At 37.6% G+C, this 26,397-nt stretch overlaps 1 protein-coding gene across 1 annotated transcript in view; it reads right to left on the bottom strand.

Moving 5' to 3' along the window:
* Positions 1-26,397, bottom strand: part of C6 (complement C6) — a 52,532-nt gene that overhangs the window by 12,366 nt on the left and 13,769 nt on the right. Inside the window, exons 6-14 of the mRNA XM_015242104.3 lie at positions 21,247-21,447; positions 17,146-17,386; positions 12,394-12,516; positions 8,199-8,365; positions 6,560-6,785; positions 5,488-5,659; positions 5,055-5,166; positions 1,468-1,600; positions 360-548 (exon numbers count right to left, since the gene is read on the bottom strand). Coding sequence (XP_015097590.2) covers positions 360-548; positions 1,468-1,600; positions 5,055-5,166; positions 5,488-5,659; positions 6,560-6,785; positions 8,199-8,365; positions 12,394-12,516; positions 17,146-17,386; positions 21,247-21,447 — 1,564 coding nt within the window. The remainder of the gene's footprint in view (positions 1-359; positions 549-1,467; positions 1,601-5,054; positions 5,167-5,487; positions 5,660-6,559; positions 6,786-8,198; positions 8,366-12,393; positions 12,517-17,145; positions 17,387-21,246; positions 21,448-26,397) is intronic.

Below are 26,397 nucleotides of genomic sequence, written 5' to 3'. Positions count from 1 at the left end.
GTTTAATTAATTAAAAAGTAGTGTGTACTACACTTTTTTAATGGCTCTCCACTTGACCTAAAATTTCAGTTAAACATCAGTTCTGATTTTGTTGCATGAGACAGCTTGTGCTCCCTCAAAATATGGGAGGGTTATGTTGGAAAAGAAAAGTGATCTCACTTTGTAAGATTTGAAGATACCTGCTTGATCCATAACTACTTACCTGCTGCTTGATCTCATCATTGACACAGGGTGAAAGTCAGCGTTCCCTGTGGGTGGAATCTTTTGCATTGTCCCCCCAAATACACTGTGGGTGCTGTACTACCAGTCCCAGGGGGACACCACCTTAGCAGACCCCAGGGTCCTGAGCTGCTACTCACCTTTTTCACACGTGAGTGAACTTGATATGGGTGGTGTCCAGGAATCCCCACTGCACGTGTACCTTGATGGCCCAGCAACGACAAAGCCTCTGGGACAGGTTAACTCAATGGATTCACCCATTTTATATAATCTTTGAAATGGCGACAGCGTCAGGACTTCTTGCACCACTGGCTTGAGGCACGCTGTCCCTGTAGAGAGAGAAGCATTTCAGATGCACTGAGTGGAGCAGAGTACTCAATGGATACAGGCAGATATTATGAAATCCAAGAAGTGATTTTAATGCGATTTCCTGCATTGCTTCAGCTTTAATGTCACCTTTTGATCAGAAAAACTGGGGGTTGAGAACCCCAGGCTTCCACTGAGAAACTCCCTTTAGTTCCATTAACTGAGGAACTTGCTAAGGAACTGGCTCCAGACACTCCCAACTTTCATTACATTGTTAGGACCTTTTTCTTTCCAGAAAGAATCTTCTCCCCAGTGAGTTTTCCCAAAAGTAAGTTATCACATTGTGGGTGACACGGAGGCAGGATATTCTAATGGTCTCAACTCTTCGTCATGGTATTCCATGAGGACTCTTTGGAGACCCCATCTGAGCCTTGTTTGAATCATATTTTGACTTTTCTGAAGCCCAGATATGAATGGAGACTACAAACTCCTCTTCTCTTCCCCAGCAAAGGCTGTGGACGTGCTCCAAGGAGAAAAACTACATTTCACATAAAATCCCGTCTCGGATACATAAAAAGTGTAAGTATCGTCTTTCTGGGACTCATCATTTTGCATGTCTTTGCACATCAGGCAAGGCAGATGTCTGTGCTTAGATGCAGTTCTCAGACCTCCCAGATTTCTTACTAATCACATGCTGCATGGTTCTGCTGCGTGCATAAGGTTAAAATGCAGGGGCAGGAGAACTAAAATATAAAGATACTTTGAAATCTAATTTTAGCAGATGAATCCTCTTTTCTGCTTCACTAAACTGCTTCACTAAACCACCAGAGTTACTAAAAAAAGTAGTAGAATGCACTAATCTAAGGGTATGACTTTGCTCTGTTTATTTTGGGCACAGTCATTCTTCCGTGTAGTCATGCCGGATGTCGGCCCAGTTCTCACGTTGGCATTCCACATCTCCTAGCCTCCAGGTCCGGTCTGGTAAGCATCTGAAGTACTGGTATCCAACAGCTTTGAATCCAGTAAGGCATGAAATTTCAACTTCTTCCCCAGCTGAGTACAGTTTCTTTTCATTCTAGAATTAAAACAAACCAGCAAATTACTAATGTTACGAATAATCTCTCTAAACGCCTCGGGGTCCTCTTGGATTCTTTCTGTTCCTTCGCTTCTATGTCTACTCAGTCAGTCAGAGTCTCCTCAATTCCTACTTAAAAAAACCTTTAGAATGGTATAATTCCTGTACAGTTAAGTACACATACTTCATATATACAAGTTGATGAATTTTGATTGATGTATACACCAATGAAACCACCACCACAATCAAGATAGTTAACATGGCCATCACTCCCCAAGAGGTGCAAATTTTGAATTCCCAATTTACCCCTTCCCGCTCTCTTTACCCCCTCAGTTTCTACTTGTAAATATCTCTCAAAGTTCTTTCCTTTCCTTTGCCATCTCGCTGCCTTGCTCACAGCACATATTATCGCTTACCAGGACAACTAGCTGACTGGTTCTTCTTTTAATCTATCTTCTGTATTGTTGCTTTAAATTGATGAGAATATATATATATATATTACTTAAAGCATGCTTCCCACTATATGTGGGATGGCCTACTACTGCAAGAATAAGAAAACAATATATGCATCCTGTGTGGCTATAAACTGAATAAATAATGTACTCTGCATATGCAGCAAACATATGCAGTTGCTATGATAGCATATTGAGTACAAATCATTTGAAAGTGTTCCTAATAATCTATTGGTCAGTATATAGTTTTCTAATTAATGGGTAATTAAGGTATAACTACTGCCGTAGGGGATTCACTAACATTTTTAAAATAAAACGGGTCTTATATTCTTAGCTTGGAATGTTAGCTTTAACCCACTTCACCATCCTCACCCCTTGCCATTTTCTCCCCTAGGACCTCATTTGTAGCAAAACTAAGCCACCTGCTATTCTTTGACAGAATTTTCTCATTCATGTTTCCATGTCTTTACCTGGCTGTTCCCTCTACCCTCAACACCTTCTCATTCCCTTCTCTTAAGACTCATCTCAAAAAACCTCTTTCATTTCACCAGCTTCATGGGGTGTACCATCCTTTCAGTTTGGGGGATAACCTTGCACAAAGCCCTATTTTTACAGTGTTTATCACATTTATCAGCTCCACCCCAACACTTGAGCGATACTTCCATTTCCAGAGCTCATCGCAAATCTTTACATGGGGCTTAATAATTCTTTGTTAGAAAAAATGCCAAACACTCTCCTTCTTAGAAAGATAGTAAGATTCTTTTTCTTTACTAAGTGGAATTGAAGTAAAAAGAATTGACTAATTATTCTCTGAGAATTGAAGTTGGGAGTTTTGAGGGAAGTGAAAGCTTCATCATCAACTCTTGTTATTCCTTGGCCACGTGATTCAACCTGTCTCCTGGAAAATGATCAATTTCCTAAACACAAAAAGAGTATTCCACTCTTGGTTCTTATGGGTAATGGCTGTGTTTCCAGGGGAAATGGCATGATGAGTAGTATTAATGACCTGGATGTTTTATTCAAAGTTTGCACATTTTTTCTCACATTCATCCTGAAATAAATGATCATTGTAAGCATCTGCTTCTGTTTCTCTTACAAAGCTATAACCTAAAAGTGTATGTCGACCATCAAGCTTGGGTCAGCACACCTGCTGCACAAACTAAACAAGGATCCTTACCCAGAGTCAATGTCTCTTGCCTCTGAGGGTAGGGCCTATGTCTTGCTCATTGAACAAATATCTTCACATGCAATGATTCCAGAAAGTGCTCATTAGGAAAAGTTAAAATTGTATTACTTTTGAATAAAAACTATTGTCAGCTGCAGATTAGGCCTTTAGTAAATAGCAAAATAAAACAAAGAGTGAACATACTCATGGAAATGGAAACATATAATCAAATTTTATAAAAAGTCATTAGAATAATGAATCACTGTTTAAACCCTTTGTGGGTTTTTAAAATTAGAATGTCGATAATTTTAAGTTTCTGCAAGCAGCTGGCAAAATAGATTAAAAATTATTTAGGCATCTGGATCTGACAAAATGCAACTTTGAAGGTAATGTTTAGGGCAGGGACTGGCAAACTTTTTCTAGAAAAGACCCTGATAGTCAACTGCTGTCCACACAGTGTCCATCACCTGTGCCACTGCTGCTGGAAACAGCCATGGTCATTATGTAAATGAAGGAATGTGTTTGTGTTCCAATAAACTTCATTGAGAAAAGAAAAGAAAAAGAAAAGAAAAGGAAAGGAAAGGAAAGGGAAGGCAAGGAAAGGAAAAGAAAAGAAAAGAAAAAAGAAGGCAGGCCAGATTGGCCTGTGGGCCATAGTTTGCTGACCCCTGTTCCAAAGAATGTGTTCCCAAAGTGTGGCTTCTGAACTAGCAGAATCAGTATTACCTGGGAACTTGCTAGATATGGAAGTTTCTGAACCTTGCCCAAGACCAGCCTCTAGTGCATCCGGAGTTTGAGACACTCTGGTTCTGAAGTAAAGACTAATTGATATTACTCGCCTCCAAAATATTTCCTCCCCTACACATCTTTAGGTCTGGCACCTTGTATCTGAACAGAAGATGAATGAACAGGGGAAATACATGAGCCCTGACTCTGCTCCGTGGATGTTTGTTTGCTGGCCTTGGAGAATCGAAGGTTATTGATCTTTAATCATAAATATGATACAGTTGGAAACAGATTCATTTAATGGCTTTACTGAGTCAAAAAGAGGTAAAAATTAAAAAAGAATGTTTAGGGAGCAAGCCTCCTGCAATCAATTGTAAATATTATGTATGTCCTGAAAATTTATATCTAAAGCCACAGATCTACCTGACAGAACTATTTAGTTATTTTTAATCATAAAAATGTATTGTGGCTTAATGAAAAAAGATAAAATTTAAAGGTATTAAAGTTGTTTTGACTGCTCAAGAGTTCTACAGTTTTCTAACCTAATAGGGCATTACAGACTTAACACTTCCTAGGATGGCAGTCAAGGCTGGTTTGTTACTCTGATGACACGCCTTAGGTAGGGGGTTAGTTTGCTCAGACTCAGAAATAGACAGATTGTAGCTGCAGATTCTTACAGAAGTCATTCAACTGTGTATTATGCTTAAGCTCCATTTTCTATTCATATAAATGAAGCACCAGCATATGAGTTAGTAGTGCCAAGGAACCCAAAAAACCTGTCATCCTTTGGTTTAGTTATCAGGTGTGAGGAAACCTCCAGGTAACTCAAGCAGGGAAAGTGGTGGAGCTTTCTAAGTATTACTTTTTTAGGGGAGGGGAGGTAATTAGGTATCTATTTATTTTGATGGAGGAACTGGGGATTGATCCCAGGACCTCGTGCATGCTAAGAACGCACCCTACCACTGAGCTATACCCTCCCACCATTACTTTTTTACTTTTTAATTCAACAGATATTAAACAAAGAAAATAATAACTCCAAAGAAAAGAAAATGGATGTTTTCTACGCTCTATTTTTTGAATCCAAACCTAATGTGAAGGTCAGGATGCTTACCCGGATAAATCCATTTTCCGGAGGGATCGGTTGAGGACACCCTGAGTCTGATTCTATCTCAGGAAGGTCTACTTCTTTCACTTCCTTGTCGTCACTGATGCATGGTTGTCCACTAAAAGGGAAAAATAAATATGCGTGTATAATATAATAAACGTGTACCTATATACACACATTACATGTGTATGCATATGCATATATGCATGCACATATAACACATTGTGTCTATGTATATATTTATATTTAAAATACATATAAAGAAAGAGAGAAAACAATAGAGAGATAAGGATAGCAGCAGATCCAATACCTCACTGATATGTTATGTTAGAATAGGTGAAATTCTAATTATTCCTTTATTTAGCAGTAGGAAAATAAATGTCCTAACTCTAGTTCAGTGGAGGAGTGACGATGACTCTGCCCCCTCACACATCCTCACTTGTGCTGTATCATGGAAAATGTGCAGTGCTCCTCTTGCCGCCTCTCCCCCTCACAGGATTTCCCTCCTTGCTGCGGCGCAGGGTTGTTGCATTCTCGAGTTCTCCGTCTCTTGTAAGTAGCATCACACCGGCTCCAGGAAGACCAGCAGCCCCAGTTCCCATCCACAGCATCTGAAACACAGGAAGACCCACCCACCAATCACGGTGAGACTGAGAGAATTTGGGCTCTGAAGCCAGGCTAACTTGGTTCCCTTACTTTTTAGCTGTGTGACCCTTTGTGGACTATCGTAGGGTTATGGGGGGATAAAAAGAAATTATCCATGCAGAGGCCCTGACACGTCACTTGATTTCTCTTTCCTCTTCCCACAGCCTGAGTAAAATGGCAACAACTGTGAGTCATTTTCAACAATCAGCAATATATCACACGCATGTGCATACATATATGTATACATATGAACTTCTGAATAGAATACATACCAAATTACATTTTTAAAGGTAATAGAATAAACTCTTACTCCCATGACACATCCTCTTTCTAAGGAAGATTAGAGGTAGCCGTGAACACTACTTAGTCCTGTATGAATACTTTGGCTGTGGCTTAATTTATCTTTTATTACAAGCCATCTTCATTCTACATATAACATATAAGTTTATAACAACAGCATCACATACTTCATTTTATAGTATGGTTTATTATTTTATTTATTTTGTTACAGGCATCATACTGTATATTCTTCATATACATATATAAATATACATATTTATAGATACACACACACACATTATCTTTGGATATATAGTGGCATTATCCTCATTTTAGGGATGAACAGACCAAGGCACAGAGACGTTAAGTTACTTTCCCAAGGTCACAAAGCCGGTAGGTTATAACTGAGACTTACACCAGGGCTGTTTGACCTTAGAGTCTAATGTTCCACAGGCCTATTTTCCTTGTGAGTTTGTATAAGGTGAAAGTTGCTAATAGAAGTTTTGTTTTGTTTTTTCACTGACCAACCTAGAATACCTTCTGAAAGGGGAAGGCTTCCTACCTCACAATGAGTTGCTGGCACTTACTAGATTTGTAATCCGGGGAACGTCTCTCACAGTTCTGGCCGTAGGTACCACTCTGGCACACACACAGACATTCGGTCCCTGAGAGCACGGGGCGGCCATTATTCGGGCACGGAGCACACTGGCAAGGATCGAACTTGGCTGCATATTCTTGGAAAGCTCTCCTGAGGTTGTTCCTTCTTGTCACCGCACAGGGGATGTTTCTTACCAAGTCTGTGATGGGAGCAAGCTAAGGGCAGATGGGAGGGAGGAGGTCCAGTCAGAGTCACATCCCTCAAACATATGTTGTCATCACTGCCCAATTCTCATAAGTGAGAAGCAAGGTCTGGAAAATCCCACATTTCGAAAGGATTATTGTAGAATGGAGTGCATCTCTCTGTTGAACCAGTGGAGAAAAGCCCTCTGTGTGAGGGCAGGGGGTTTCTTCCCCTTCTGCAGTGGGTAGACCAGCTGCCTGCAAAATTAGCAGGTATGGTAGGTGTAATGTATCTGGAGCTTACTTTCCCTGGAATTCTACTATAAAAGAAGCCTCATGTGAGATATCGCTTACTCAGATTTACATCATCTTATTTATTAAGCACTAAATGCAAGCATCAAAGTACTGAGATAGGGGACCAAGAGTTAGGCAGCTCTGGAATGCCCTGCTGAAACCTCATAAAGCTTGACTCAAGCAGAAAAATATGGAAAGGGTGAAGAGAGCCTTTCTATGTTCCTTGTTTTCCCAGGGACAGTACTGTTGGCTTTTGGTGGAACCAGATGAGAAAATGTGAAGTGGGGGAAAATGGAGAAATGAACTTGCTGGTAGGATGAAAGGAAGAATTACAGTAACAAGTAATGGAGCTAACACAAAATCAGGGCTCACTTTATACACATTTTAAAAACCCAGAAGAAAGACTCTCTAGTGCAGTGTACGATCACAAGTGCCCAGGTGGGCGGCTGGATCTCATTTTCCTGCCATAACCTGTAGAGTGCAAAGTATCTTCATGCTGCATGTAGATTATTCTACTTTCATGATGATTGAATTCCTTTATCTTCATTTAAATAAAATGAACAGAATAGTTTCTTTAGGGGCTTTTTAAAGTGTGCTTATGTGTTAGGCAAGATTGGTTCTAAATAGCATATGACTGATTCATGGACGAAGTATTTCAAACATAATGAAAATCACCCTTTAACGTAATTATAACAAATATAAGACTGGTAAATGTAATCATTGGTGATAGAAACAGAAAGCCAATGGATCCAAAATCCCATTTGTGCCACAGAGCTATAAATGAAGACTTAGGAGTGCTCATCAAATAAAGAATTGCAAGAAAAATACAGAAATCAAATGTACTGTATACATGGGAAGATGGAGCACCACTCCAGGCAAGCTGGGGCAGTTTTATGCTCTAAACCCCACTTCTGGTATTTTATGTGTGCTAGGAATTCTAAATACCATAACAGAAAATGCTTGTTTGAACAGCAGAAACAATAGATGTGTAATTTAATGTTTTTTTTTTATAAAGGTACATTGTGCATGCACACCAAAGAAAGACATCTCTTTTATCATCTGAGAGGAAAATGGAAAAGGAAGTGTGTGATGTACAATTTGGGCTGCCGGAGAATGACTTTAGCTCTTACCCACAATTCTTTTCAATCTTACCTCAAAGTCAATCACAACAGGATTTTCTTTCACTGATTCTAACCACTCAGAAAATGTCTTCTCCTCTGGACCAGAGCTCCCTTTCTCCCACGCCAAAGCTGCTGCATACTCACTCCTCCCGCCTCGAACCAGGGATATGGATTTCTCTGCTCCTTGCAAAAACGAACCTGCAAGGTGTTTCAAGAAAATGACTCATTTGATTTTATTGCAAATTCAAACTCGCAAACACAGCCTGTTTGCACAGAAGAAAGAAGCAGATGGTAGAGGCATGTAGCTCCATTAAGTAAGCTAAGCGAAAAGCGAAAGAACACGTCTCCTGTCCCCATGATAATAGAAATGCTAACAGCTACCATTTATTAAGTGACTTGTATATGCCAGGCATTCTGCACTCATTATTGTAATTCTCACAACGATTCCGAGAAATAGGTATTATTATAAACATGGACATTGAAGTGAGAAGTAATTTGGCCTGGAACACTGGTTACTGAGAGGGGGTGAGGAGCTCTGATACAGATGTGGCCCAAGTCCTGATGACTCTGCCCCCTGCTCTTTGATGCCATACCTCCTGCTTTTGATTTACATAGGCATGTGTCTTGGGTCCCTGCAATAACATAAATCACATGGCTTCTGGTACCCAGTCGAGTCACCACATACCATAATTGACTACAATTATAGAAAAAAAGTTGACAGAATACTTTAAAGCTTAGAAATGGGAGTAAAAGCACAAATAACCAAAGGAAAAAAAAAGTAAACTTCAAGTGGAGTTGGCACAATGTTGCTTCAGAGGCAATGACATTTAATATATACAGCACAGATCTTCTGTACAAATTTTCAAAACAATTCCTATTAATTAATGGTATCTTTAATATGGGTAGGAACTGAGTAATGAGAAATTGTAGTTAGAAATAAAATCAAATGGAAAGGAGGCTAATGATGTGGGTAATAGTAATGGCATTAATTTGTTCTGGAGTGTCAGTAAGGATTGGCCATGGCCCAACTATTTAGAAATCCTACTTAGTCTAGAAGGATTAGAACAGTAGGTAAAATACTCTGTCTGAAGAAAGCATGATCCTTTTCAAAGTGAGATGCTTAAGATAATACAGAGGGGTATAAAAAAACAGTTTAGAGGTTTTTATATAAAATAGGAGAGAAATTAGTATTTGCCAGTGTATCATATACTTATTGACAGTGGCTCTGACATGTTAATCCAAATTTCGATTGATACCATATGTTTCATAAGATGGATTGACATTGGTAAGAGCTACATATGATAAGCGAAAAAAAAAAGAATTAGAGTTAAGTCTATTTACTATGTATTAGCTGCTTTGAACAAAACTAACCCTTATAAGTGAATAAATGGCTTAAAAAAGATGCCAGAAAGAAAATGGCAGATTGAAGATGATACCGATAGTGTAAACATAAGCAAAACAACTAGTGTAAGGAAGACCAGATATTTCTATTTTTAAAAATACTTTTATTTTTAAACTTTTATTTATTTTTTAATTTTCATTTTTTAATGGAGGTAGTGAGGATGGAACCCAGGACCTTAGATATTCTAAGCATGCGCTCTACTACTGAGCTATCCCCCAACCTCCAGATATTTTTGTTTCTTATACAAGCTTCTCATCAATCATGACATGAGTTTGACACCAAAGACGCCCCAAAACATATCAAAATATTTTTTTGTTTTGTGTCTTAAGTGTTTGCAAAATATTTAAGTTTCATAAAGTATTATCATCATGATATGAGCAAATGAAAAATTTTGCTCATTTCATATAATCTTTTGAACATTTCTATATTCTACATTTGTATGTATTTTTGTCTATAATTTATTTTAAGAATAATATATTTCTAACATTGGTTAGTAAGTATACATATATTAGGGATATATTCTCAAAAAATTTTAATGATATCATTACAGATTTGAAAAGTTTGGAGTCTCATGATTTAATCAAACTAGCTCCACGTCAGACAAATCTATGTTCTTCGGTGTGTTTTGCTTTTAGTAAACAACATAAATGTGTCTTTGATTTTTGGCAAATCATCATTGTGATTAATAAACATTAGTTGAGAATCTGCTATCTGCCAGCAGCTAAAGACATGCGCTGGGGAGTTGACACAACTCGGTGATATTAGCCATGCGTCAGCTGGGTCGGATGGATAGTTGATAAACCGGTTTGGAGACTATTGCGATGGTCTTGGATTTTACAGCATCCTCACCTTATTCCTACAAGCTGAAAAGTATGAGTTCTTATTTGACATTTTGTCATCTCTGTGTTGAATTGGTTTTACAGCTGAGTATTTCTTTTTTTTCCAGTACGTAATCAAGAAAGAGTATTTCCAGAATTTTCTTGTTTTGAGATGACTTCCTGTTACCTTTACATATGGACATATTTTTTCCTCTTTTAGAAGTCTGTGGACATTCTGCCGTCATCTTGTAGCCCTGAGTTTGTCATGGAGGAGTGTGACGCCAGTCTGATTTTGTTGTTCTGTAGGGGACTTGTTTTTTCAGCCAAGATACTTGAATTCATTTGTAAAATCTCTATGCTTAGTTAATTAACTAGAATTTGTCTTGAAGTTGTTTTCTGAACAATATTTCTGATACAAATAGGACTAATTTCTTCCTTTATTTCAAGGACATATATACATGTATGTATATTTATTTATTTATATACATATATATTTTAAAATAGTTTTTCTGTTTAATTTCTTGGGCTGTTTCAGGAACACTAATTTGTATATATTAAATTATATTTGTCATTCCGTTTCCATTAGACAATCTTTAATAACTGTTAATATCTGATTTTTTCTCTGTATTTATTGTGAATTACTTTAGAGCTTTCCTATGAGTGTAATCAACTTTATTAATTTAATTTCAGACAACTATATTTTGAGCTTGCAGTGTCTAATTTATTTCTATCTATAATGGTGATCTTTTTTTAACGCTTGTCTTCATACCTTAGTTTGAAATCTTCCTTTTCAATTAATTCTTATATTTAATCTTTTCATCTCTGAGCTCTTGATTTACAGAATCCTATTGCATGACAAACTGGCATAAAATTTACATTCTTCAGTTTGTTACTTGGTTCGTTGCTTATTTTGTGTACTGTTCTCTTTTTCCCTCTTTTCTTTCTTTTTTTTTTTGGCTATAATACAAATGTATTGCACAAAACTCTCATTTTATTTATATTCAACATGGGCATCTACATGTAGACCACCTATAGGCTCTGATATTTAAAATTATCTATTTATTATTATAGGAAATGTTATATTTTTATTTATCCCTTGGCTGTCTCTCCTTGAGAATATACACTTCACATTTTGGGAGTTTCTGTGATTCTGCTTCCCTATGTTCTGAGCAGAAGTAGCAGTCAGTCAGGCAAATAAGGGAATAAGAGAATTTTACACAGAGAAAAGAGTTATTTAATAGCAAGATGCTGGGGAGAGCATGACTTATCCAGGAGACTACACAAAGTTTTGCTTGGCAGAGAGACAGAGGGGCAGGAACTTATCTTTAAGGCTGTGTGAAACCATGACATGTTTAAGGCATGAGAGTTTTGTGATCAGATTTGCCTTGGAGAATATTCCTCTCACAGAAAATGTGTAGACTAGGTCGGAAGACGGCAAGACCAGAGGCAAGGGGGCTGGCCGGGAAGTCTCTGTGGTAGTCCAGGTTGGAAATGATGATTAGAGGGCGTGTCTACAGAAGTGAAGAGCTGGGGAGAACTGGGAGAAATACTAAGGAGGAGAAATAATGACGTATTGGATGTAGAAGCTAGAAAGAGGGAGGCAGACGTCAAAGACAACACTCAGGTTTCTGGCGTGGTTGCCTGAGCCTCTCTTGTGTACCTCTCCTAGGCCCTCATCAGTCTGTATTTTCAATGGCTGTTCATATGTGTCCTTATTTGGCGAGCTCCTTGACTGGAAGACCTAGCTTATGCCCATCATTTCGTCACAATGCCCAATACTGAATTCGGCCCATAGGGAGAATCATTAAGTTAAACAATCTGAATAGGAGATAAAGAAAATGTTCTATTTGCTCCCTCACCTGCTGCCTCCCTCGCTACATAGGGCTCTGAGGTAGATAAATGACATGAATGAAAAGTTAACAACAGCACAGTCCCATGCAATATGATACTTAAATTACCGCCCGCCAGGACACACGGGGTAAGCTGCTAAGAGAGAAGACCGTTACCTCCATATTTCTCTGACAGCGTGTTCGTGGTGCACCGGCGTTCCACTTTCTTTTTTTTAAAAAAAACATAGCGTTTCTTTGTTTCTATCCGGACGCAGTGTTGGGATTCTTCCTTTGTTAAACCTAGGAAATGGAGGACAAGCACAAAACCCTGAGAAGGTGCCATTGAGAATTCGGGGAAGAGGAGCAGGAGGCTCTGAGCTGCAGGTACCCCATATCAGCACCCAACTTCTCCAGTTCCCATGAGTAAGAATGGTACACAGCTTTTACCACAGACTCAGTCCCTCACAGGTCCTGAGACCGCCTAAAGAGAAGACGTATTGATAAGTCTCTGCCATCTCCCCTTCAACACTGGCCCTAAGAAGCACACATGGGGTCACTGTGGCCCAGTGCATGGGGATCATGTTAGCCTCTCCCTGTTGCCTACACACAATGACCCTCCAAGCTTGTCCATCTACTGGCCATGGCCACCATACAGCCCGGCCAATCAAGAGATGGACACATGCTCTGTTAGGTGTCCCACTATCAGGTCTTCTTTTGGGGCCACAGCTGATTCTGTGAGAAATGAGTCCACTTCACTTTTTCCCCTGTTCACCACCTAAAATATCAATCTTATTTGTCATGTCTCGTTTCCTGAACATGCATGCTCATCCTTGTCTATGCGTCCTCTCCCTGACTCAGCTGTTCACTCCACTTCCACCTCTAAAGAAAGTTGCTCCTGCCTCATTCCCAGCCTCTTCAGGTATAGGAGCTGGAGTTAATATCTTCTTAGTTGCCCAGTGCTACCTTCACAGGATGACTCTCCACAGTTTTCTAAGTCTTATAAAACTCCTGATGCTCTGAGGCTCAAGACATCCAGTTCTAGTATCTTTGGTCCTCATTGTTCTTGTCTTTTAAAACTTCCAAGCATCATTTGTTGAAGATTTTGGTATCTGAATCAATCTTTCCCACCCCAATGCTTGCCATTCTTCTCAGTGACTTCAAAATCTATATGGATGTCAGGGACTGAGTGGGACATAGTGTAGGGAAACAGGTCTGGCTGTTTGTAGGCTGAGTTGGTACTTCCTCTCTGGGGTAGTCTGAGGAGAATCAGTGTTTCTTTTCCCTTAACATCTCCCCAAGTCACCAGACCTGCTACCTGAAACACCAAATTAGAGTCCAGTTTTTTTCATGCTTAAAAATTTCCTTGTAAAATACAAGCACATGAGAGACAGAGCTATTATACAAGCTCTTAAATACCTTTAAGCAAAATAGTTTATGAAATATTGATACTTATGGTTGCCCATTATAATAGGCAGGGAAGAGTGTATTCAGAGTTTGAGGCCCAGTTTGAGTGTGATGCTCAAATCTAACCCTCAGTGCACAGGTCACTGAAGAGTGAGGCTGAATAGTGGGGATGGGGTCTGCCTACTTCACAGCTTTTTCAGTAGTTTGACACATTCAAAGAGATGTATTACAGGTTGGAAGTGAAAAATTCTTACTTTGAAGACATCATGCTTACCTTGCACTTTTAACTCTAAAAGCTGTTTTGGTCAAGCTGAATAAATACGACTCGTTTTGTTCTGGTTGTATTGTTCTTCTAGATGGGCCTAATGTTTAGGCCATGTGAGGAATTTAACGCTTCTGTAAGCATGACTCCTATACTTGTCTCATTCTTTCATAAGGTTCTTATTATTTATAAGGGAAAATTAAATTGTATGTGACCAATTCATTGACGATGGCATAATTAACTAACAGAACTTGGTTAATTTCATTTTCTGAGGGTTGTAGGAGAATCCTTCAAGATTTGAATGATGAATCTCTCTTAGGAACCATGGCATTGGTCATGTGGTGATGGAAATATCAAGGCTTTATCAGTGAGTTTCGGTACTGATCTTTCTTCCATGCAGGATGTCCTGCGGCTTGTGCCTGACCTCTGTCCACACTGACAAAGGACCTGCTTGATGCTGGAGCCCTTGGCCTCTCAAACCTGAGTGTCCTTCGGATGGGGCATAGGGATGACTATTTCAGAAATGTCCTCAGCAACTCTGACTGGGCAAAGGGCAGCAGGGTTAATCAAAAATGTCACACTGATAGATAGTGGACTGAATTGTTTTTCTCCTCCAGTTCAGAGCAGAAAATGATTTCCCAGGAAAGGGACCTTAAAACGACCATCTCACATATTATGATGTCTTAATTGTTTAATTTTTCCACTGTATTCCTGAAATTCGTTTTACCTTGCACATTGAAGCAATGTCCACTTTTATTTGAGGTTTTAAGTTGGCTAGGGCATACTGAACAATAGAGGAATAAATCAAAGGATGCAAATAAAAAGCAGTTTGATTTTCTTTTATTCTTCTTGCACTAGAGAAAGTAATAGCAAGTATTCAGGTCATTTTAGAAAAAAATGATGACAAGGGATATATTCTTATTGAAGAAAGTACATAAAAACTAAGCCTAAACTCTGTGTCCACATTATGGCTAAGTAAGGGGAGAAGGACTAGAAAGAGGGAAAGGGTGGTGGAGACCAGAATATATATTCATCTAGAAAGTGGCAAAAACAGGTAAGCACACCCACTGGAGAATTCCATTTTATTGAGATTTGTTTATGTCTGAATATGCTTCATCTTAACCATCATTAAAATTAAGTGCCAATGTTATTACTGTGACTCAAAGAAGTATAAACATCTATGTGTGTGTATATATGTACACACATACTTAATGACTATATGAATATGTTATATGTAAAAGTATTGAACATAAGAACATACATCTTGTTGAATATACATACGTATATTTACACCCTGTAATATAGTGTGTATGTGTGCATAGCTATGTATGGTTGTATATTTCCAGTTTTCTATCACATCTCAAACTCCCTTTCTTTCTCTTAGTATGTGTATCTGCGTGTCTGAAGTCTCTACCTTTATTTATAGGGAAAGAGATGGAAGGTGAGAATGTTTCAAAAAGAAAGTACGGCTCATCACTCTTCATTTTGGTTGTGGGGCTTCAACTATTAAAATGCTGGATGGTTGGTTAAAAATTCACATAGTTCTTTAACTGACCTGCACTCTAAGCCTTTAGAGGCTTTGCTGTGAATGCATGATGAGTATAGCTTATCAAGTGAGAAATTATTCCCTGGGCTACAGCAGCAGTGACCAGAATAATTTCATCCCAAGGGTGAGATGAAATCAAGTCAAGGGCCAGAGATTTCCCCCAACCATTTTCACTCTGTGTAAATGTTGATGCTACTCTCAGTGGCAGAAGACATCAAATTCATCAAGCAAACATTGCTCTGGTGGAAAGGATAACTGAAATGGAACATAAGAAGCAGGTAGTGTGGAAAGCCTATTGCAGCACATTTGGATTTTAATAACTCTGTCAGGCAAAATGTGTTTAAGACTTTCTTACTGAAAATCCTTCTCAAAGACATTTATCCCTCTCCCTTCTTTAAAAGCAGATCATGAGGGACATGTAATCACTCAAGGTTTGGAAGGACCAGGGAAGCCACATGAAACAGTAGTATTTGCCATAAAGAGATGTAAGAACAGAGGGATTGATTCTGTTAACCCCAAACTCCTAATTTATCCCTCCCCTCCCCCTTTCACACTACTGTATATAAAATACACAAACAACAAGAATCTATTGTATAGCACTGGGATTTACATTCAACATCTTTGTAATAATCTAAATGGAAAAGAACCTGAAAAAGAATATGTATCTATGTGTAACTGAATCACTTTATTGTACATTTGAAACTAACACAAAATTGTAAATCAATTATATTCAATAGTAATTAAAAAAAAGAACAGAGAGATCAAAACTTTTGACCCCCAAGGCTGGCATGATGTCTTTTAAAATAAATTCCTGGTTTCTTTTGTATAAAAGCTAAATGATCAAGAGTTTGGATTTATTTGGGGAGCTTGGTCAGTTGGGTTCTGGTTACCATAACTTTCCTAACCCTGTTCTCAAGAGACACATGAGAGACTCATCACAAGGACCCTGTGTCCTTTCACACAGGAGCCTGAAAACAAATCCATACAGAAGTGCTTACGTTATAATAATAAGTAATACTGGCAATTTAGGATAATACTTAAGAGGCCAAGGTTTATTTAAAAACCAAGGTTTATATTGTTATTTTACAGGGAAGCAGAAAAATATCACTGATTATATCTCAAGTTATAAAGTCGTAGCCTTTCCTCAAATGAAATGCTTCCATCTGGTTTCAAGGCTTATCTCCAGTAGGTGCATCTCTGACCCATATTAACTTGTCCCTTGTCAAGTCCTTAATTGCTTTATCATCTTATGCCCTTGGCTTTTAGTTAAAATTATGAAAAGAAAAAGACAGCTAGTGGATTTGCTGTAATTATTTCATAGAATCACTATCTCTTATAAAAGTGCTATCAGTAAGTTTTCTTTTAGAAATTAGTTCCAAGACAAATTTTGTTTCTCTTGAGGCAAATGCATGCATCTCTCTTTAGGTTTCCACTACTATGCAGCTTAGGATATTCCAAAATGTCAGAAAATTCTGAGACAAAGCTGATGCCCAAAGAGGTTAAGCCTGTTTATTTTTCCCTCTTTTTTTGGCCTGGGTTTTCTATTTTTATTTTATTTCCTTGAGTATGTACTTTTTGGTTGCTCTGCGTATCATTTTGGAAGTAAAGCAGAGTCAAAATAAAATCAGTAAAGCATAAGAATGAAAATGATAAAGAGAAAAATGTATCACATGCCATCTTATCAGTTAAAAAAAAATGAAAGTTGAAGAAAACGAACCTGAGTTCTTTAGTTCCTCGCTGCTGAACTGATAGAGGAGGTCATACACGCCTCCCAGGGAGCCAGAGGTGAAATAGTGAGTCCCGAAGTCGTCAAATATCCGGCTGTACAAAGCGGAGTTGTATTCTAGTGGCAGATGGTTAAGTGCTTTCAAAAAGACATCAGAAAGCTGCAGATCTTTAGTTTTCATTGTGAAGTTTAAGACTTTTATCACTTTATGGATCCTAATAAAATTGGAATCCTAAATGGAAGAGAAGAGTAAAAAAAAAAAAAGATGATTAAAGGTAATGAAAGTTTGAAGTATCAAGCATTCAATGTTTATTATGAGTTTCATTCCAGCCATAGCATTACAACAATTTTTAACCCTCCCTTGCATGTTCCCACAAACAAAAGGCTAATTTTCATTTAATTTTCCAGTACGTTTTCCTAAGATGTGCAAAGTGCTAAATGTATAAGATGATCTCAATCATGTAAATTGTGTGACTGAACCATATACTCTCTACTGAAAAAAGATCAATTATCAAAAAAATAAAGCTTCCTTTTCTTATTTTTCAGATGGATGTACTGGGAATTGAACCCAGGACCTTCTGTGCACTAAGCATGAGCTCTACCAGTGAGCTACATCCACCCTCCAATCTTTCTTTTCTTGATTGTCAATCATGGCTGCTTCCTTACTGAGTTTTTATGTACAAAGCCTTGTTATTGCAAATAATTAAAAAAAAGATTGTGTAAATTTTCAGTTGGAGGTTACACAACTGATATTCAAGTCATAGCTTTGTCATAAACTAGGCAAAAGTATGTCAATTCTCTGGGCCTCAGTTGTCTCTGAAATGTCACCTGCTGCACAGCCTTCATCTGTGATGTTTCACACCCCTTTCAACTCCAAAATGCTCTGATTCAAAACTACATAGAGGGTAAAGTTAAACAAAATTATTTGTATTCTCTCTTCTCCATCTGTAAGCAGAACTATTTGTTTGGAGGTTATTTTTTCTTTAATCGTTTCTTGTTATATTAAGTTAATTTAGGATTAAGTAGTTGGTATTATGCCTCAAATTTCATTCCATCAAATTGTCCTCTATAGCCACTGAGTTTTATGGGTATATACATCTTTATTGTCCTTTAAAATTTTTAAAATATACTTTAACTGTTAATTTTAGCAATTTGTACTGTTTAAGTTAAAAAAAGGGAGAGGAATATTTTTTAGTCAAAGATCTTTATTAATCAAACTATTAATTTTTTAAATTAACTCATTATAGCTGTAAGTTATTAAACAGCTATCTTACTGTGTGCTATAATTATGGCATAGAATGACTGCTCACACAGAAGAAAAAAAATAACCATAAGGATTGAAGAAGAGGCAACATTCATCCGCCTCCCTCTCTTTCCTTTTCTCTCTCCCTCCCTCCTTCTCTTCCTTTCTCCTTCTTACCTTCCTGCCTTAAGTACGTTTATGGACACAGATGTGAACAAGGCAGAAAAAACACGTCTTCGTGGAGCTTACAATTTTAAGTGTCCATTAATTCTGTTTTTAAGTTTAATACTTGAATTTTGTCATGGAAGTCTGGCTTTGGAAAGGTAAAGGGACACTGTGATTTGCGGAAGAAACACGTACACTCCCTGAATATCTAAAATGCCTGCTTGGATCTGGGCATTGAAATGGTTGGTTCAAAATTTCCAGGCTGCTATATAAATGAAATTGTGGGAAATTCAAGTGACATTTTGGTAGCTCAACCTAGCACAAGCACCTCTGTGGTGCCTCATTTGTCAGTGCATGATGGCTAGAAGTGGCTACTCTGGATTACAAAGTTATGTGACAGTAGGTTATTAACCATTTATATTTCTATTTCAACATTCTATGAGATGCTTTGTTTTAACCATCTTTTTGTTGGTTCAATTTTGTAAAGTCCCCAAAACACTGAATCTTGTTGAGATAACTGGTATTTTGACTATTTTTACAGATCTATGATTGATAAAATAAATAAATAAAGCATTAAACTCCACTGAAGGGCTTGGATTGATTTTTAAGCTTGTGGTACCTGGTTTTCACTATTTGAATACTAAGAGGGTTGCAGTAGTGCTTTCTATTTAACTTGAGATATCCTTATTCTGTTCAGCTCTAACCAAAGATGTGGGGTTGAACCATATGAAATTGACAATCTGATAAAGTCAAAAATGGTTGAATATCAACAGATTCATGTATTTGAACCTAATACCGTGAATAGCTTGAATGTTTCCACTTTGGGGCAGATTATTAGAGGATCAAATAACAGCTGTTTACCTACAGATAAGGGTTTTACAAGTGCTGTCTAGCATGTTTGAAACATTTATAAACCAATTTTGTGAAGCAAATCTTAATGTTGAGACTGGTATATATATATATATATAGCACTGATACATATATATACTTATATAAATCGTGTGTGTATGTATATCTATATTTTTCAACACCTCCATTTTCCCCCACCCCCATCTCTGACTATGTTTTTAGGTAGTTATTTCCAACCCTGGATATGATATCAAAGCAAGCTGGGAGACTTAAAAAAGAGCTAGAATTACATGCCCAAACCCAGATTTTTTGAATCAGTAAATTAAAAGTAGGGCCTGGGGAGGTGTATTTTCACTTCCTGGTAATTCTGACACTAACTTGTCTTAAGAATATAATTTGGTAAGTGTGAGGGGCATTGTATGTTCATTCAAAAGTGAACTCAATCTGTGTTATAAAAGGAATCTATTTTACTCTTTTTTTACATGTTCATATTGCCAGAGCTGAACTCTTTCCAGGGTTTGGTGAAATTATGAATAAATGAATGAAGGAATGAATAAGGAAGTAGCTTGAAGTATAATGTAATAGATGCAAAGAGTGGGCAAAAATTAGACAAACTGACTTCAATTCTCAACTCTGGCATTTAAGATTATAGAACTGATTGGTAAAGATTATAGAACTGATTTAGTTTCTTGGACTTTAGTGTAGTGTCTGACAGATGGTAGGTATTTGATAAATATTTGTTGAATTAAAAATAAATATATGTATGGTTACTTGGGGAAGCGGGGTAGGAAGGGATAAATTTGGGAATTTGAGATTTGCAAATGTTAACTGCTATATATAAAAATACATAAAAAACAAATTTCTTCTATATAGCACAGGGAATCATATTCAATATCTTGTAATAACTTTTAATGAAAAAGACTATGAAAACAAATATATGTGTGTGTATGTATACACACATGACTAGGACATTGTACTGTGTACCAGAAATTGACACACTATAACTGACTATACTTTAAATAAAAAAATGTGGACTTCAATTTACTTATCTGAAAAATGGTGTTAAAAAATTCTACTCTGATAACCTTCTAGGAACCCTAGAAATAGCTTGGAACACAAAGATTTTGAACTATCTCAATAAAACTGACGTTTTGGAGGCCTGTGATGATAGTGGAGAAAGAGAAGCAGATATGTTTTCAAGGAGATGGTGGGAATGGGATGTAAGTAAATCATCCTTTGAGGGGTGCTGTAGACATTACATCATGTGATAAAAGAAAAACATAGGTTTAATTATGCTTGTGAACTAGAGAAAGGTTAACTACCAGCAGGATTGAACAATTTAGTAGAACTTCCAAAATGAGCAAAAGGACAAAAAGGAGTAAACAGAAATGTGACAAAGAACACAAAAGCAAAGAAGCAGGAAACCAGCAACAAAGCTAAATGAGGAAGAAAATTTAAAGACGGAAGAAACACGATCAAGTATTTCAGTGAGGATACTAAAGATAAGTTGGCTGAATTTCTTGAGCAAAGGCCCTGGATGGTCAGACCACATTAGGAAAGCAATGTTCTGTTACACATGTTTTACAAGAAATTCACTTAAAATAAAGAGAACACAACCATAAGCACAGCCAATGCTTGCAAAAGGGAGATTATTATACATATCACCTCTGTTACTTTTGAAGGGGATATAACAACAACAAAAATGTAAATCTATTTAAATGTGTGTTAGAAATCCTACTCATTTGATATTAAAATCTTTCTCCTTCTCCTAGCATGATTCCTGGCATTGCTGTTAATTTTCAGGAAAGAATGAAAAGATTAGCAACCATTATCACCTTTTTGTGGGAGGCTTGAATGGCTTGTTTGAAGGCAGAATTATAGGCGTCGCTCTGGCTTCTCTTTGAGGAATAAAAGATCGGTACATGAAAAGAGCCCTGGTTCTGGCCGAAAGCTGAGGTTTGTTGATCTGTATCATCTTTAAGAGAAATTAAATCCTCGTAGAAATCTGTTTCCAAATCATCTTCTTCAGTTTGTACCTGGAGAGAAAAAATCCACCTGATTTAGGAAATAAGCGAGCTGCTTGTGAAGCTCTAATGCAAGGATCATTTGTTTATACGTTCAATAAATGTTTGTTGAGGGCCCAATTTGCTCGAGAACAAGGAGTCGTGTTAGTCCCTGCCTTCAGGGAGTCAGTAGTTTACTGAGGGAGAAAGATAGTCCCAGACACTTAGTTTAACGTTGGAAGTGTTACGCTGCCAATTTGGGATTGCCACAGGTAACTATAAAACTCAGCAAATATCATGGAAGTCTCCATCAAGGAAATGCCTCTAAACTAAGAATTAATTGGGTTGATAAGAAACAAGGTTAATCTGCCTGTGAATTTGATGCCATTTATAATCTATTTTATTTTTACTGAAGTATAGTTGGTTTACAGTGTTTGTTAATTTCTGGTGTGCAGCATAGTGATTCATTTGTACATATATATATACATATTTCATTATAGGCTATTACAAGACATTGTATGTAGTTCCCTGTGCTATGCAGTAGGATGTTGTTGTTTGTCTATTATATATATAGTAGTTAGTATCTGCAAATCCTAAAATTCCATTTTTTCCCTCCCCCCTACTTTACCCTCCTGGTAACCATAACTTTGTTTTCTATGGTTATGATTCTGTTTCTGTTTTGTAAATAAGTTCATTTGTGTCTTTTTTTTTTTTTGAATTGTGTTCCTTCTTCTTTTTTTTGTTCATTTGTGTCATTTTTAAAGATCCCATATGTAAGTGACAGTCTACAGTATTTTTCTTTTTCTTTCTAGCTTACTGAGTTTGATAATCTCTCGAGCCATCCAGGTTGCTGAAAATGGCATTATTTCATTCTTTTTATGGCTGAGTAGTATTCATATATGTATAAATATACACCATAGTCCTCTGTTGATAGACATTTAGGTTGCTTCCATGTCTTGGCTACTGTGAATAGTGTTGCTGTGAATATTGGGGTGCATGTATCTTTTCATATTAGAGTTTTCTCTGGATATATGCCCAGAAATAGGATTGCTGGATCATATGGTAAATCCATTTACAATCTAATTGAAGATATCTTTCAGAGAATTAAGGCCTTTCTAGGCCTGCCAGATCCTGTCCTCCCCTGCTCTGGTTCCATCTTTGCCCTCTTAGCCTCATTCAGATGTTCGGCATTAGCAATCCACTGGCCAAGTCTGAGACAGAGGACAAATGATTGGTTCTGCTCAGTAGGTGGTTATCAGTTTTCATCAACTGAGTCTGGGAAGAAGAGAAAAAAACACCCAATGGGATTTGACTTGAATTATGAGTGGAGCAGGTATTTTCCAAGTACAAAGTAAATCCCTGTCATGTTTATGTTGGTAAGAAGAGAACAATGGACATATTTTTAAAAATTGCAAAGTAAATTGACTAAAGAGGACTTCTTTATGTTAAAAATGCTTGTCTGGTTTGCAATGGAAAAAATCTCGTTTTAAAATATTCAATATTAAAATGCACTGCGAGGCAAACCACATGCCACAATTAAGTAGATTACACAATTAGTCAAGGAAAGAAATAATCCAGCTGCAGGAGAGTCTTGCTCAACAGTAAGATACTGTCAAAAGTTCAATGCTCCTTTGAGATATTGCAGTGCATGCTAATTAGCATTTAAAGTGTCTGCAAATGAAGCTCCTCTATTAACAGGAAAGCAGTACAATCATATTTTAATATAGTTTCTGACATATCTTTACCATTTGTCTAAAAAACTCAGACTATAAATACTTTGTTTGGTAAATGAGCTCTCACATAAGATAAGTTAGCTTAAAGAAAAAGATATTTGCATGCAAGGAGCGGGCACTGGGTATCCTGGGCAGAAGCTCAGAGAAAATCTGACCACATATATTAGCTTGGCGGGAGGGCAGGTTTAGAAGTGAGCAGCACTGAAAAGTTAGATTGAGCCGGGAGACTGGGGCCAGGCCTTGTATATCCTGCTAAAGTGTGTGGATGAAATTCTAAAGGCAGGATTTTGCATCTCATAAGTTTCAAAAAAATATTAGATGAATGATTGAAAAATTGAGAATGTAACCATCACATTTGTTTTGCGAAGATCACATTAACTATCGCTAACTAAAGTAGAGGCAAAGAGAGCAGTTAAAAAAAACTGTTGCCAGAAGCCAAGTGAGACAGGAGAATGGCCAGGTCTGGGGGAGTGGTGGCTGAATAGAGAGAAACTGGTGGATTTGAAAGATATTTAGGAGATACGTCAACAGCAGTTGTCAACCAAGTAGATGTATATGTGGGAGAGAGAGAATGGGAATGCATTTCCATGAACAGTAATATAGAAAGCCAAGTCAACTTTTAAAAGGAGGAAGATGAGTTATTTTAGTGATGTGTAAGGAAGGCTCTGATAAGTTTCATTTCCCTCAAATTTCCCAGGAAGAGATGTTAAACAAACCCTGGGGGAAAAGGTTTTAATCCCTGATTTACATACTACTAGTGGTAACTACACTCTGCAGTTTGTGGTGACAGCAAATGCTTAGCACACGGCCAAGAGCAAGGAGTGGCTTCAAAGAAAAGAGAGAAAGATTCCTGGGTAACTGGTGCAACTCTGGGGATTGGTACAGGGATCTTACGGTGATTGAGCTCTGCATTTAGCACTGGGGGAATCCCTAAGGGGCAGAATTCTTCCTAGGGTCTTCCATTCTCACTTCTGTTCAGTTGCCTTCCTTTCAGGAGCCCTCTCTAACCTTTGTGTATCACCCACCCCATTATTTCATCTGTCTATTTCATTATTTCATATTTCATCTGAAGAAAGGAAGTCAGATGCCTGCTAAATTTCTCCTCCTCTATTGTTTTCCACAAGGAATAGCTTAGATTTGCACAGCTGTCTCTTAACGGCATGAATGAAGCAATACAGAGATCAGTGGAAAGTAAACCAATAGCTTGTGACCTTGGGTCTAGTCATTTCCAAATCTTTGTTTGAAGAAATAGCACCATGACCTTCCTCAGCAGTTGAATATTATCTAAAACTCAATGACATATAGTTAGAGATCAGCTCAGGCAGCTTCTGACGGTTGGACAAGTTTTAGAACTACCTGGATCATGAAATGAGTCTGCTTTCTTCTGAATGAGGGTTTTCAGGCTGTACTTCCCGGTGTACCTTGCCACGCAGGCTTGGGTTGCCGCGCTACGTGAGCGGATTCAGCATTCTGCTGGTAAATGTTTAACAACCAACTCTCTGGGAAGGAGGCGAAACCACTGTGATTTACTATAGCACTTGCTTTTTCTCATGGTATATATATTCCTGCCACAGCTGATTTCAAGCTACCTATGCTAATGTCCCTGAATTCAAGCTTGGAAAGAGCTACACAATAGGAAATTGCTATACAGTATTTTTATGATACAGACACAATAGATGTTAGTAACCTCAAGAGCATAGAATAATGGTCAAATGCGGCAAAATAATTGAGAAGTGATACATTTTGAGTAATTATCATCCCTGTTTTTCATATCTTTAATTCATCATAAGATTATATATTTAATACTTAATAATGGCTATGTTTAATAATCAGATTGCAAAAACCCTGAAAATTTAACAGTTGACTTTTATAACCTGGAAGAACTGGCGCTGGCACACCATTGGTGAACCTCACAGGTGATACCTTCTAAATGATACTTTATGAAAGGACTAAGGCCTGGCACAAATTGAACAGTCATCAATATCTTTCTTGATATCACTGTCAAGGTTTCATTTAGCACAGGCCACAGTGGACCAGGGGCCTGGAGCCAGGAGGTCTAATTCTGTGGTGCCATTTACTTGCTGCAGTTACTCTGAGAAAGTTTCTAACTTCAGTGATCCTAAATCTCTTATTTGTAAGATGGACATAAATAATTTTCTCTTTCTGGGGAGGTTGTTATGGGAATTGAGGAAAACACCACATTCCAGTACTTTGAATACTCTAAAGCATCATGTAAGTGTAAAGTGTTCTCTAAGCATGTGTTTGCTCTCATGCGCTGAGCTTAACATGTGTCACTTGTAAAACTCTATAAAATAGATACTTGCTGAGGACATAGGCAGTATGTTTTTTGGGGAAATTATTGTATTTTGAAAGTAAGCTTGTGGATTGGTTGTTCAGGAGCTGGAGAGCATCTTCCAACATAACATTATATGCAAACATTTGGGTTTTAGCTCTGTCTATGAAGTCTATCCAATACAATACATTTAAGAAGAAAATACATCTTCCATTGTGACAAAATTTTTGGTGTTATTGTTTCTTTGGAACAATGTCTCTTCTGAGTTCCTATTTGCACACCAGCAAAGCTTTTTCACCTCCCTTGGTGGTGGAGGGCCTTCTGGGGTCAGCATCTTCTGGGTCTGTGGGGAGATAGTAGGTCGTTTCTTTACCTGCTCAGAGTCACTTGTTCCTCTTGTGACAAATACCTCCAGGCAGAGATGGGAATTCTCAGGGTAAACTCCCAAAAGGTGTTTGAATTTGGCAGCTGGACCGCAAGAACATTCCCCACACCCATTAATATATATTGAATGATTTTGAATTAAGTTTATCAGGTTGGAAAATGTCTGCGTTTATACGGATATAAAAGTTTTTTTTTTTAAGAAAGGATTGAATGACTTTTGCTGAACTCATTCTTTCTAAAAAGTGATCTCAGAAACCATTAGGCTTTCTGAAATTCTCTCTAGCGTGCCACATTTGTATGCATGGATATAACCATCAAAATCACGTCTTTCCTGTTTCTCTTATCATAAATTAAAAGAAATAAATTGTTTACTAATTTAATTGTTGAACTAATTCAACAAGGATGGAATATTTACCATGTGCAAGGCACTGGGCTAGATTCACAGCATATGTAGTCCGCTGCTCGATACCACGAAGGAAAGCAAATGGAAAGTGAAATCAACTAATAAAATAGGAAGGAAGAACTACCTCCGTTATCCTTTGATTCATGGTAATATTTTTTTAGAAGCCAGGC

This window comes from Vicugna pacos, chromosome 3 (assembly GCF_048564905.1).
Source record: "Vicugna pacos chromosome 3, VicPac4, whole genome shotgun sequence".
Taxonomy (NCBI): domain Eukaryota; kingdom Metazoa; phylum Chordata; class Mammalia; order Artiodactyla; family Camelidae; genus Vicugna; species Vicugna pacos.
This window is presented reverse-complemented; position numbering and strand designations above follow the sequence as displayed.